Source organism: Diadema antillarum, unplaced genomic scaffold (assembly GCF_040938485.1).
Source record: "Diadema antillarum isolate AM-2024a unplaced genomic scaffold, OU_Dant_1.0 seq00000061_RagTag, whole genome shotgun sequence".
Lineage (NCBI taxonomy): Eukaryota > Metazoa > Echinodermata > Echinoidea > Diadematoida > Diadematidae > Diadema > Diadema antillarum.
In genome coordinates this window covers 247,965-262,963 of record NW_027271165.1, presented here as the reverse complement: position 1 = coordinate 262,963, position 14,999 = coordinate 247,965, and the positions used below count along the sequence as shown (strand labels likewise).

General features: G+C 38.2%; 1 protein-coding gene across 1 annotated transcript in view; it reads right to left on the bottom strand.

The window, feature by feature from the left end:
- Positions 1 to 14,999, bottom strand: part of LOC139725836 (uncharacterized) — a 104,335-nt gene that overhangs the window by 74,776 nt on the left and 14,560 nt on the right. The window contains exons 2-3 of the mRNA XM_071636915.1: positions 5,180 to 5,253; positions 3,960 to 4,017 (exon numbers count right to left, since the gene is read on the bottom strand). Of these exons, the coding sequence (XP_071493016.1) occupies positions 3,960 to 4,017; positions 5,180 to 5,253 (132 nt within the window). The remainder of the gene's footprint in view (positions 1 to 3,959; positions 4,018 to 5,179; positions 5,254 to 14,999) is intronic.

Below are 14,999 nucleotides of genomic sequence, written 5' to 3'. Positions count from 1 at the left end.
TCATGAAAAGATAGCTTCACAAATCTATGCGTCCAACATGTAGCTATATAATAAATTAAATTAGTCGAAGGTGCATTTGGTTTTATTTTTTTATCGTGATTCACTTTCTGCTAATATATGCACATGATTTGAGGTTACTCATCCCTTTTAAAAATAGAATCACCCACTACACCTGCCACCGCATTCCGGACATTTTTTGACAGTATGTGTACAAACAGTGGTGCTGTCGGATTGGTAGATTTGTTTTTAAACGAGACTGCATTACGAATGGTAAACACACTCTAAACGCAGGCATGTTTGAATCATACACTAATAATTTAATGTGATTCGTCACAAATATCGCACCTACGCAGTATTCAAACATTTCTCATGTATTGACTGATGTGCAAATTTGAATTTGCTCGATCACAGTATTCTTTGGAGCTTGGCGTACGTATACGGTAATACATCACACTATACCATTATAATTGCACTCTACTCTTTTCATTGTTTCAGTAGAAAAAAGAATGTTATCAGAGTCCAAATCCCGCTTCTCATTCTTTTAGTTTTACTCTACACACATTATTTTACAAACGATCTGCAAGCTAGATATCTATTATCACAGTAAAAATTACAAGACTGTATAGCTGACGGATATATAGATTCGAATTCGATTGAAAACATAATGGATCTGCTCGATCTGTCTCTTTTCACCTCCCAGGTCTCAACAATTTGATTCAAAAGAGAAAAGTTACATACGCATTGTATGAACTATTGTAAACATGATTAAATATGACAATATCTAATCATACTCATGTTCACCCCCGATTGTTGATTTCTTGAGAACTGTGTTTGAGCAAACATAAATCACATATGAAAGTCGAAAAACATCCATATGGGCCTATTCATGCACATAAACCTGCATGACCCTTTATGTCGTTGTACTTGTAGCATAACATCACTATCATGTACTCAGATAACCACTGCATAAGTCAGAATGGAAAGATTTGAATTTGTTAACATATATAACTAGTTAGAAATTCGCTTTTACATGCAGCCGCTACATTATGATGTGTTTTGATGACAGATACACATCGACTTTTTTTTTTCGGAAGTCACTCAGGTACCATGAGGTCGCAGAAACGGTACGTTATTAGCCTACGTGTGGCCTTCAGGTCACAAACGAAAAAAAGCGCGGATATTTCAAGAAACATGCTTCTAGAAATTACGTGGGGTCGTAAACCTCATCTTTTATCAAAATTTGGAAGAGCAACTGACCTTGCAATGATGTGTTCTAACTGATTTTTGCCATAGCATGCCACGCCTATTGTATACATGCAAAACAATCTGAGAAGAGATTAGTGTTGTTCTGTTTGTCGGCCTTTGGGATTGCGCCACTAGCACGTGTAATATCTCATTGTCTGGAAGCAAATTAACCACGGGTGGGTGGGGCGCATGGTGCTAATTAATGATGTCCAAACCAAATATATCTGACAGGGACGAAGAAGAACGTAGACAGGGAAAGGGGAAAATCATAGATGACTATTATGGCTGTTTGGGACTAATCGCCGTTTTCCGTAAACGAACGCTTCGAAGGGCCATCACCGTAAACATCGAGCCCTAATTAACTGTTTCAGTCCCATACGTCAGCGATGCATGCGTACACAGTCATGATTTTAGGTTGGTGTGCTGAGACTTAAATCAGTTCGCTGTACCCACCTCCCTGATCAGACAAACCTTGCTGTGGGTTGGAAATTTATTGTCTGAGAACGGAGAAATAATATAGACAAGATTGTGACATTCCATCTTGTTTAGAAGGAACGGTTATCTTCCCTGTTCGTTAATCAGATGATGAGTGTTCTCTGTTTCATGCTTACTTCATCTTTTATCACTGCTGCCATGTTGGGATTTTTCTTTACGGCTTTCTGTTTTTTAAGCACGATCGAGGTGTTCGAGGCAACGAGGGATAAATCTTTGCAGGCAGGGTGATACAAATAATTAGGTCTATATCATTAGACAGGACCGAACCACTGGTCTCGTTAGACGTCTTTTCATAATAACCACGCTTGCAAAGAAAAAAATGATTATATATATATATATATATATATATATATATATATATATATATATATATATATATATAATCATACATATTAAAAGAACAGAAAAAAAAAAACAATCCTTCAGACATCAATATAGGTTTCAGGATAGAAAGGTCGGTGGCGATTTTTATGACACCCGTGATACCAAGTGGGTAAAACACAAAAACAAAACAAACCAACCAAACAAACAAACAAACAAAAACAAAACCATATTCTGTTCCATTTTGGCGGTTAACAGAATTAAAATGCTTAATACATTTCTCATGAAAACTGTTGCTGCCTGAAGAGCTTGGGGTCTACTACTAGTAATCTTTCCACATAGTGAATCATACGTGGCAAGCCCCTACAATCCTGGACGCTTGACGTATCGGATGATGTCGTTTGAAAGATTCAAAAATGATAAAATGCCCCTTATACTGCATGGAGTTTTCATATTTCTTCAGAAACACTTCAGTTTGCCTATACCACATTATAAGGCAATGATTGACGTTTCGACAGTAGCAATGGCACCGAGGTATCTCGTAAGAACAGCACGACCTATCGTATTTCTTTTATATCTACGTGGGCCTATAAGTAGTTAGTGAAGTTAGCAAAACTGGTGCTTAAAAGACACAATAGTCATGTCGTATAAGCGTCTGCGATGGTGAATAGAATAATATACGAATTGTTGAATCGCCACGGCGTAAATTATGCGGCGAGATGGACGAAATATTCTTTCACCCACAATCACAAGTCAAAACATGCTTATCGAGTGTCAAGTGCCCTTAAATGAAAATATCTGAAACACCTCGAAATTGGGGTGGGGGTGATATACGTCAGAATTTAGTATTTTTATACCATAAAACACAGGCAAATTGAACAAACCATATAAAATTGTGCATATACAAATTCTTAAGAGTTCTTGCATGATTATGAATGGAAATCAAGCCACATTAACACAATCTATCATTTAGAATAGTTTACATCCGTTCAGAGAATTCGAAACAGACACCCATTTTATCATGCCTTTAATCATAACTATTGTAGGCAATACCTGTCAGTCTTTCAAAGAATCATAATACAATCACACAATGACATAAATGGTTTTGCCCCTACCCTATATGAACACTTTTTCATGAAGAAGTAGTTTAGAAGCTCTATCTGTGCGATACTATAATCAATAAGGTTTGCTCTCATTTAGTTCTGTATTCAATGATATGAAAAGTAGCAAAAAGTTTGTTCGTATTCTCTCAAGCTGAAGAGATCACAGAAGTAGAACTCCCGTGGTGAAAACTCAAGGACTGACGAATGCCAAGAGACTCGTCTAAAGAGGGCGCTGCTTCACACCCCGCCAGCAGAGCTGTTGATGTCTCCAATGGCTTTGCACTCCAGACGATTTTTGTTTTTCTAATATCATAGCAACTTCTTTGGTTTCTACAAGCAACGGTTATTTGAAAGTGACATATGCAATTCATTCATTTATATATATTTTTTTCTTTATATCAGCCTGTAATGTATGTTGCCGTTAGTAATGAACGCGTATTAAGATTTAGTTTGCCACATTTTAACACTTTTTCTTTCTCTTTTTTTTTTGATCATCATAGAAAAGTGATTTCGACAAAAACAATGTTATGCATCACTTACCCTTATTTCATGACTTCATAAATGACTACTATGTTGAGACAAATTCTTATCCTTTCACCAAAAAACCTTACACTATTCTTTAATTTTCTTTTAAATGTATATTTCGATTTATATCCACATTTTCGCTTGGTTACTACCAGCAAAAGTTTAATATAAAAACGTTCAAACATAATACACATACAAAAAAAAAATGTTAGGATTCGTACATACATTTAAATCAAAGTATGAGATATAGCGTCAAATTGAACTCCTTACCTTTGGAGTGTACTTATTTGGCCGTTTTACACTTTCCCTCTTGATAGCCAGCACCAATCTATTCAGTACGGCAGTATAAGAAAAGAAAACAAACAAACATAAAAGAGTGTCAGATAAAAATCGCTGCCGATTACGGAGAAACAATAATTGAACATAAAATTTTATAAATCCTAACAGTATATATAGATTCAAGTTTTAATGCTATCAAAGATGGTATGACAATATCGGTCCAACAGCCATAGGTACCTGTTTAATCGTATCATTGTTTTCTCTCTTTAATCACAATATAATTTGTTTCCCATACAGACTTATATTCCGTGACAGAAATAAACAAGCTGATAAAAGAAAGCGGACGAGCACGAAATTTGCAGACCGAATTTTCCTTTTCGAATTCCTAAAATTTCTCGAGCGTAAGGTTCAATCATTAAAGACCTTTATCAAGGCATGCATGCACTACTGATCGACAGGTTTATTCTAATATTTTTGGAAGCACTGTGTTGTTGAGCAGGAGTAAACAAAGTTGAATTTCATACACAAATAAAACAGACAGGAAAAGAAATGATTCTAAATATCTTTCCCTTGATCTATGATTTCTATTGTCAATACCCGCCCATCATCTTTTCTTCCCCTCAAAGTTGGTGAACTATTGACCGCATACCATCCAAAGCCATGTCTGGAATCTCTTTCTTTTTCTTTTCTTTTCGTTTTTTTTTACTGAAAAGACAGACAATAACAGGTCAGACTCAGTTCAACTGAATCCTCTCAGAGTTGAACAGTACATAGGGTTGCTACCGCACAACAAAGAGCATAAACTGACAGACTATCATCTGTTGGAGGTAATATTTAATGTATTATAAGAAAATTAGCATCATGCCACATAAAGTTTACGAAATAATTTACCAATTGACTTCTTTAGACACAGATTTAACACCCGTGGTGTTAAATCTAACACCGATGTTTTTACAATGTTGATTTGTTCTTGTGCGACTTAAATCGGTCTTAGCACTCACCACCACACCTGAAGATTGTGACTTTTCAAACAGAAACTCCGAGAAAAGTGTTTCTTATAAGTATTTCACATTGCATAAGAGATATGTAGTGCATAAATTAAGAGACATGCAGTGAATTTAGGGATATGGACATGACTTGATGACAAAATGACAATTTTATTTTCTGCAGCAAAGATAAATCCCTCCAAAACTTGATGGCTTGTGACTTACTCGCACAGCAACATGCCGTTCGCTAGTGACTTCTGGAGGTCGGATGGATGTGACAGGTCACGGTAGGTGACTTCCTGCATGTAAACAGATAAAAATCAGTTGAAAGTGTTATTGTCCACTAAAATCTAGTCCGTTCTTCCAAGGAGCTTCAGACGTGTTTGAAGCTCCTTGGTTCTTCCATAACATTACACGGCGCAAGTTAGTCTGTTTGTCATGTCTTGCATTAATCTTGTCTTGTCATTACAAGAGTAGCGCACATTTGAAACAATCAATGTGTAATATACAAACGGCATTCTCAGAATAGACTGAAATTTGATAGGATACAGAGCCCGCCATACAATACAAAACAATAGAATGTAGTCTATGCCATAATTGCTTGGTAAAGGTACACTCTTTCCATTAGAATAAAAGAAAATTACAAAAATAAAAAAATTATAAACACACACCACAACGGTGAATGATAACATATTTGATAATGACATTGAGCCAACTTCAATCAATCATTTGGACATTATATAAATTAATTAACTGATAATTATATGGGTATACCCTGCATGGTTCTGAGGGCGTCATACGGGTACTTCATAGACGTTCCCGTTGACCACACTGGGTAGTGGATATAAACATAAAATACTGACGTATTTCTATGCCGCCGTGAATGAAATTGACGGTGGGAAAAAAAAAAACAAACAAACAAGAACCTGTGGCATTTCTTTCTAACGTCTGCGTATTTCAAATGTGAAAAAAGACTTATTGTCTGTTATGGAGTCTTCCTATAGACTATTTTCTGCGAGGTTGGTTGACAATAAATGAAATGAAATGAATACAAGTGGTTGAATCACTTATTTCTTGGAAATACATTATAGTGATTATGTCGTTTAGATGGTGCACAGCGTCATGATCTCTTTCTGCGACCTCGAATCTGATGATAGCAGTTAGAAGGAGGCAATGAATCGGATCGGACTGCACAGCAACAGGGAGTGAGTGAGACAAAGGTACAGGAGTCAGACTGATGTGATAACGACAGCAACAACAAACCTGGAAGCTGACGACAAGGTAGCACATATTGACAAATTGTGACAATACCCAAGGATTTATATATCATAAAGTCCCGCCAATGATATGACCTTTGCCTCATGGATTTTTGACTAGGTCGACATTCTTTGCCGATGAATTCCCTTGTCATTGAACCCTCCTTTGAATATTTTTTAGGAAGAAATAACAACTTTGCACTATGGAATAAATTGCTACGATGCACATATGATAGCAGTCATCACAAATGACGCGTTCCTTTCATGGTTTTCAATTCTATCGCCTAGTGCAAACACAAGGTCGGATAAACAGCATCTATACGAAGCGGACAAGAATTCTACAGAGGATACGAATATTGTTTGGGGGCGTGTGTATATAGTTTGCATGTGTTTGCGTATTATGAGTGCATTTTGTTAGCGCCGTGAAAAGTGAATCATAATGGTATTATAATAGCGGGCTTGCACACTTTCTCTGATCACTGACACTGGTCAAACGTTGAAGTCCTCAGTTGGAGAATATAGGCCCTGCATGTATAATGTAAACTTTAGAACTATGGAAAATGCGTTAAAATGTTTCCATTCTTCATGGACATTATGTTTGAATGAATATCAATGCAAAACTATATTAGCAGCTTTTTCTGTTCATTTTCTTTTCCCCTCTTTTTTCCTTCCTAACTTGACCTTATGTCAGTTGAAATCGGTTTTTTTTTTATTTTGGTTTATATCTGTTTGTAGTTTCATCAATTCATTATTCATTTACGTTTTTGCAATTATTACAAATAATTATGTTCTGCTTATACATTGTATATAATTTTCTCTGTTTATTTGATGGAAATGAAAATAAATTTGAACTTTGAACTTTGAACTTTGTGGTGTACCAAAAGTGTTCTGACTTTGTGCAGTTAGTTTGTGTGCAAATCACAAACTTTGTAAGTTTATGATGTATGTTTGTTGTCAGGGTGTTTTAATTTCAGTAAAAGAAAGAATGTTATTATGAGTGAGTTTATGGTTGCGATTTTACCATAGAATGCCACAGAATAATTGTACGTATACCTTATGGTTTTATACATCAATCATAATTCTGTGAGTTTATTTGAGTTATGTATAATTATGTTATATGTCTTTTGATGACTTGAATGAATCAAATCAAAATCACGGTGGGAAAGAGTGTGTAGTGTGCAATAGAAAGAAACAGCGATAAAAACACATCAGAAACAGAGCGTTATGTATATGCACGTATCTATGTTTGTGTGTGTGTGTGTATTTTCAGCGACTGATAGTAAACCATCCAGTGAGACATAATCGCCTACTACATCGGCGCCACGTTTTTAAAAGTACGGGGGGGGGGGGGGAGGCAGTTTATTATTTCTGGTGATGCCACTTCCGGGATTCATTAATCGGCTGACAAGTAAAAACAAAAAGAGCCTTTTCTGTTGCCACTTCCGGGGCAAAAAGTGGGGGGGGGGGGGCAAGTGTTTAGACCCTATGTATTCCTTTGTATTATACAATTAAGCACCCCCCCCCCCCCCCAGTTTCGCCGGCCCTGACTGATGACACTGTTACAACAATGAAGCTGATCGCACTTTTTGCTCCCACTTTTGTATCGATGTCGGCAAAAAAAACGACATATTTTATGGTCAAGTACGTGCATTACCCACGAAGAGTTCGTATAGGGAAGGGCCTCGACTCAGATTGTCAGATTAGTTTTTGGTTTCCAAGCACAAATAGGTCATAAATCGCAGACAGAAGAGAGAGGGGAGGGGAGAAAAGACTCTTTTCTACGCTGCCATTGAAAACTACCATTGCAAAAATTGTGACAATGACTAAAAAGACCCTTCTATCCGGAGGATAAAGATTCCATTCCTTTCACATTCGTCTTATGATTTTGTTGAACTCAACCGACCGCGCACTAAATACTTACTTTGATGGATGATCCACAATGCATTTGCAAACAAAGTACTATTCTTCCATCAAAGATCAATTGAAGGGTGAGGTCGCCCTACCTACTTACACGAGCGTGGGCAGTTTGACTCTGAGTGACACAAGTTACAGTGACGGGAAGGAATCGTGCCAAGGGGTCATAAGTAGGCCATCAAAAGAACAGTGATATTTGTTGCTGGAAAATTACTACCAAGTATAAGGCGCTAATTGTCAAGGCCATGCATTGGTTTTGATTTGTCGAACCTTGCCACGGCCCGATGTCAATCTGCATCTTAATACTCTCACTACTGTTACCTTCACCAATTTCCTAGCTTCTCCACCATTTTGAAGCTTATATTCCCCGTTTCTACTACTACTGTACTACGTCTACTACTACTACTATACTACTAAGCACGACTACTACGACTACTACTATACTACGACTACTGCCAACGTAGTAGTAGTATAAAGTAGTAGTAGTAGTAGTAGTAGTAGTCTAGTAGTAGTATACTATTACGACTTATACTACCAACGACTACTACGACTACTACTATACCACCACCACCACTACTACTCCTACTACTATACCATCATTACTACTATATGCTTTGCTTCAAAACAAAGGTAAGTTGATGAGTAACATAGTTGAAATGTTTTGTACGAGACTTTGCACCGTCCCACTTTAAAATTTATCGTTCCGCATATTATCATACTTCAGCATATTGAATTGTGGTTTTGTCGCTGATAAAGAAAAAAGTCTGCCCAGTGGAATGGGACAGCTAGAACGCATGGGAAGAGATAAGATCGCTTGCTCCACGGACCGAATCACAGACCACGATGTATTGGTTGAATCAAGAGTAGAGCAAACAAAATCATTCAGGATGACTGAATTGATGCAGAATTTACCAAACACTAAATAAATACATAAAAATGTCCCCATCGAATTGAAACGCCTCGATGAGTTCCCCCCCCCCCCCCCCATTGCCATCCCTCTCTTTTGATACAAAATGTTTTTGGCTTGTCCGAAAGAAGAATGTTCAGATGCATTCGCTCTGGTTTGATATAACTGTTTAGTAGGATTCAGGAAAGGTTCTATACCATTGATAACATGAAACTTACAATGAGTAATGGCGTTGATGTATTCAGGAGACCTAAATGACATTCCGTTTATATCCCGTTTACGGTGAATCAACAATATACTCATAGACTGAAATAATTCAAGCTACTCTGTTATAAAAGCAGTTTTATTTGATGAAGCATTCAGCACAACTGTCCGTGTAGGAGCAGCATGTCAGCTCTTATAGTACTATACACTGTACTACTAAAGGTGCAAGATGTCATTATTGCTCAAGTTCAGTGAATTTCAAAGAGATATCTTTGAACTCTCATCTGATCCGGATTTATTCGAGCATTGATGATTAAAGGGGAAGAATAGACAATTTTTATTATTATTTCACATCATGAAATACATAAATCGATGTATAGATTTGTGGAATTAATTGTGTTCCTTGAGAAGCCCAAGCCAACATAACCCTGAAAACCCCAAAAGAAATTGCACTGAAAAAAAAGGTGATGACATGGCACGCTCATATATTTCAGAAACGCAGCAATAAAATTCCATTACAATACCGCTTGCTTAAAAAGTTCAACTGCGTAGAATTTATGCATGCTTTCTTTTTCTTTTTTGTTCTGCTTCCTATAACCCCCACTCTTTCATTCTTATGATGAAGCTGCCATATCATCCTCGCTCATTGTGATTTAATACAAATTTTGAAATCATTCTCATTCCTCATCCCAATCATTATAAATTCTGAAACTCTTTATACCAAGTATAACCAGTTTATTGTTTAAATCTTAAAGTCTGAAAATCATCCGGAGGTCTCTTTTCATACTTCATTGTAAATGTGGATACATTCATTTCCGATGATGGCACAAAAATGTTTGTGGAGCGTATCAGTTGAGTTGAGGGTAATTAGTTTAGAATGATATGTCTGGAACCAATCCACTTTTACAAACCCGTGATTTATGGCGGTCGATCGAGCTTGAGCTGAATCCGAACCGGTCTCTATTGTGTCACGGTGTAGACTGTATAGATCTTTTGTTATGCACAAACCCCGATAAGAAGCTTCTTTTTTCCCCTTTACAGACATGAGCAGCCATGCAATTTGTAACAATAAAGCGGCGAGGTAGCACTTCCAAGTTTCTCGAGAAGGGTATGATGTGCATTCTAAACAAATCAACTCGTGTAGTACAAAAGACGTCTGAATAAAGTGATTCTTTGGCAGGAATTTGGGTCTGACCTGAGGGGGAAAAAATATAGGGCGCCACACTAGGCCAACTCGGATTCAACAGATCTGTACATCAACAAGCATTAAAACAGGATTTTAAGGGGATTGAAGGACACCTTTAGGTATCCCATCTGCTGGCAATTCTGACGTGTTAGGTAAGTAATGTCAAATCATTATCATAATTATGTTAACGAGAGAAAAATGTTTTCTGTGTTTCAGATCTTAGTAATCCAACTTGTTTCTCTTCAGTCCTAAAATTTGCAAGGTTCTTCTGCTCTAAGACACTTTTCAGAAAGTCTGCGGTGTGCGAGAAGTAGGCAGTTTAGTCTGAAGCACTCAAAGATCCATTGAGGGCGCTATAGCTCGTAAATTATATTACATCATGTGTCGTACACAGTACTGTTTTGCGACGTGCAGAGGAGATGAAACTTTTGATTCTTGTATGTACGTCACAACGCCATATTAACGCGTTGAAAAAGATGGGAAAGCGAAACATGTTAACACGTGTCTTAAACTGTGTGTGGTACGAAAGTATGACGACTTGCCATCAAAAACGTATAGTGATGATTACACTGTAGCCTGCTCACTATAGTGGTTATAATTTCGTTGTATATACGAGTGGGGACTCTACATTTCTACTGCTCGTTTATAGAATGATATTTATCCTTCATTTTCCATCAAAATATTTTGTCCATTATAAATTCAACATGTTCTGGGTGTAGAGTTTAGAGTGTTTCTGACAATCAGAAATATCAAAGTTAAGTATCTTCTTCTTTCTTTTTTTTTAATTCTGCCAGCTAGACCTTAGCATGTTTGCATCATCTTGCCTGTACTATGATGTTCTCTGTTCTTAACAAATCTCAATCATTCATCTAGCAGAATGAACGCTAAAAATTAACGATAGTAATAACTTCCTCCTCAAATATCAGCGTCTGCCATTTGAGCCACCCCCTCCCCTATTATTGAAGGGCGTGGAGGCTGAGGGATGGATGTGGAGCAGTTCTATGACCACAGGCAACAACCAACAATGAAAATATTACGGTCGCGTGTTCGATTCCATTATTATCTAAAACAGGGTATATGGCAACCATCCCGGTGACTTGTCCCCTTTGCACTTCGCGTTGTCCTCCTGCACGCGCCGCAAAGTAACCTGGCGGAAGATGGTTGAAGGCAGTCACGAGTATATCGACCTTTCTTCTTGGAGAGCAAACCCCTTGAGCGGGCTTAGACCAGGGAGGTGAGACAGTCTGGACAAACGCTGCCTACCTAGAGCAGTCTATCATTAATCAAAGCAACCTTTTTGCTTCCTTCTTCACCACTTTCCACATTGCTCTCATCTTATGCCTTTCCTCCATATTATACTCGCTCGAAATAATCCTCTTTCAAAAATCCGATTTTTGCGTCTCTTCCTCCACCAGGTAATCTTCCGTGAGGACGGATAAGGTCCCCGATAAAGACGTTGGAATTGCGATTGTCTGTAGAATAGACAATATCAACTGTTAATGCGCTACTGGGGCAGACCAGCAGCATAGCCAGAGAACGATTATACGGCACCACTTCCGACACAGTCTTGGGGAGCACCTGAATGTATACAATGTTTAATGACCCTCATCTGTAGGCAACTGCACATAAACATTCGTTTTGTCAACCTGACATTGAACATTGTATACTTTCATAACTCTCTGAATGTTCTAATTTACATAATCTGTCTCAACTCTTCTGATTCTATTCAACTGTTGTTGTTGTGTTTTTTTTCTTTCTACAACATTAATGAAATGTTTAAATCCAATCTATTGGTTAGCTTGATGGGCCATGAGCTTAAAATCTCTCGCAGCGAAATGAAATAATTAATTGCTATCATTCTGGAGCATTTTGAATCACAATTACGGCCAACTCAGCAGTATCCCGCGGGACGACAATGCGGGATGACCAGGATGATGGTACAGTATACAATTGTAGTTGACTTTAATTGGACAGACAGCATTCAGGGAGCGCTGGACGGGCCATGTTCAGTCACTGTGAACTGCTCTTGCTTTCAGTTAAAAAACAAAACTATAACATAGGAGTTATGATTTTAATAAAGCGTCATTCTCCTTTGAAATGGAAACTATACGTTTCCCATCAGAGGTCCAATATAGAGATTCACAATCTCTTTATGGGGTAAAATAGATGTCATTCAGGGATTCAAAGGTAGGCCTAAGTCATTTCAACCTATAGTGACGATCAGCTCACAACATCACGACCAAGAAATCTATCTGTCTATATCACACATTATATATTTACATAATTGTTTGTTTATAAAGTGATCAAACATTAAAAAAATACCGGTATGGCTTGTTTTATCCTGCTATCATTCCACAATGTTCTATGTCGGTCACGTTGAGCTGGTAATTTGCCGAGGACAGGGTTAAACGCCACAAGTCTCTCTTAGTGCCAGTTTGGCACTAATCATGCTGGTGACTGGTGAGATTTTCCTACTTTTACAAGGAAAATATATATGAATTTAATTTTAAAGTACAATATCTATCTTCTCCGAATTTTGATTGATGAATGTGGGTTCACTTTAATAAAACACTCAACTTGATTCATAACTTGATATATCAGGAAATCATTAACATTTTGAGGGGTGACGAATTTATTCTTGATCACATCTAAATTCTCAGGATGAAACACCAATAATCTGGAAATATGCTAAAGCATTATGAGCACCACGTGGTGAAAATTGTGAACCCAAAGAGATTAATCAAATTTTACCACTCAGAGAGATTACAGTAGTTGATTGATATGACGAGCTATTGGATGCGACGTTTGATTTTATAGGGCCAAGATATTTCAAACTACGTATAGGGCCAGAACATCAATGTTAACAGATGTTAACGACAAGTTATCAACAAATCCTTCATAAGGAATGTTCTAGAGTGACGTATCCAAATGCGGACGTTCGTCCAATTCGTAAGGTGAGAATAACCGTTTATCTGAATTTAATGATTATCATGATTGATAAGGGAAGATGTTTGTCAGGTTTCAAACTAGTGTATTGGTGTTCCCCCATCGTCCACCGCTTTCTCTGGCTTTTTCGTTAAGTAAATAAAGAGGTTGATGCCGTACCTTGATGCTTCCGTTGCTACCATTCGTGATTTCGTGGGACACTGAAATAGGTGCCCAGAACATAAGCCATGATTGTGCGCCACATTACAGGGCTCACATCGTTTCATTGCAGCGATTTAAGTTCGCTGATATTTTCTTTTGGTTTTGTTTGTTTCTCCACTTATACGAATGAAAGAATGAGGGGAAAATGCACTCGTGTAGAGATGCAAAGCGCTCCTCAAGGACAGCCGTTGTTATTTTCCGGCAGGATTAGATTGTAAGGGTCTATTCTCCGCTTGACACGCTTGTTGTTCCACGACTTGACGAGCAGTGTAATCCGGGCGGAATACATTCCTGCTACAATGCCACACTCATCGAAAAAGTCGCGCGAAGAAAAGCGAACAAGAAGACACATACTGCGTATTTCTCGATCTTGAGAAGACGTACGCCACGACGTGGGGGGGGGGGGGGGGCGAGGTTCAGTGGCATTAACCGCTATGGACCCTTGCAAATGAGATGTTGGATTCGATGCCCTCCCTACGCTTTACACGATATTTCACTCTCCATGATATTGAAATTCAACATTTTCGTGACCCACATGAATGAATATTCGTGTAATGTGATGTGGTTTGTTTGTTTGTTTGTGCATTTTCCATCTGAGAAGACGGCTGGATAGCCCATCGATTCAGCTATAAGCTGATCTTCCATGGGGTCCAGTTGGATGAGAGGTGGACCACTTCACTGGGATATAAACACCCTGCTCTTTGCGATGAATGAATGAAGCGGGATCTTTTACGTGCATGAGTTGTTACTCATACACGGGACCTCCATTTTATGTCCTATCCGAGGGACAGAGTGTTTTGCCTCTTGCTAGAGGGGACGGTATGCTTACACACAACATTGCTCAGTCCATACTCGGGTTCGAACCCGGGCCGCGTGAACGTGAGGCAGACGCGCTATCGACTGAGCCAACTCACCGCCCGACTAAAAGCCTTTGGGAAGAGTATAGCGCTTATGTCTACGCTAAAAAAACCTATATACCCTGTGTCAATAAGGCCTTCATTGTTTTAAGTACTTTTCTACACCCCCGTAAAGGCAAAGTGGTATTGATGAGGAAGTTCGTTCAGAGTTATTGTGTCTGAATAATTGTTTTCACGACGTCATTTCAAGTAAGCTGAGAGATTATAGTCATTGAAACTGGTACTTTATAACTTTCCACTGAAGCAAGACCTCATATTATAATAATTTGTACAACATCACACATAATGCATTATACTACTTCAATCAGAACTCAGCATAGGCCCAGCCTTATCAGCTCCAGTGAAGATGACCTCTTCAACTTAATTGATCTCTTTTTTTTCACCTTGTCGACGACCGGAAAAGTTGTTTCAGACAACAAACATTCACTACAATATTAGAGACTACCAGACGCTTGACAATGCTGGGGGTGTCTCATGGGTATGGAACGTCGAATTGCACATAATAGAAAATGAT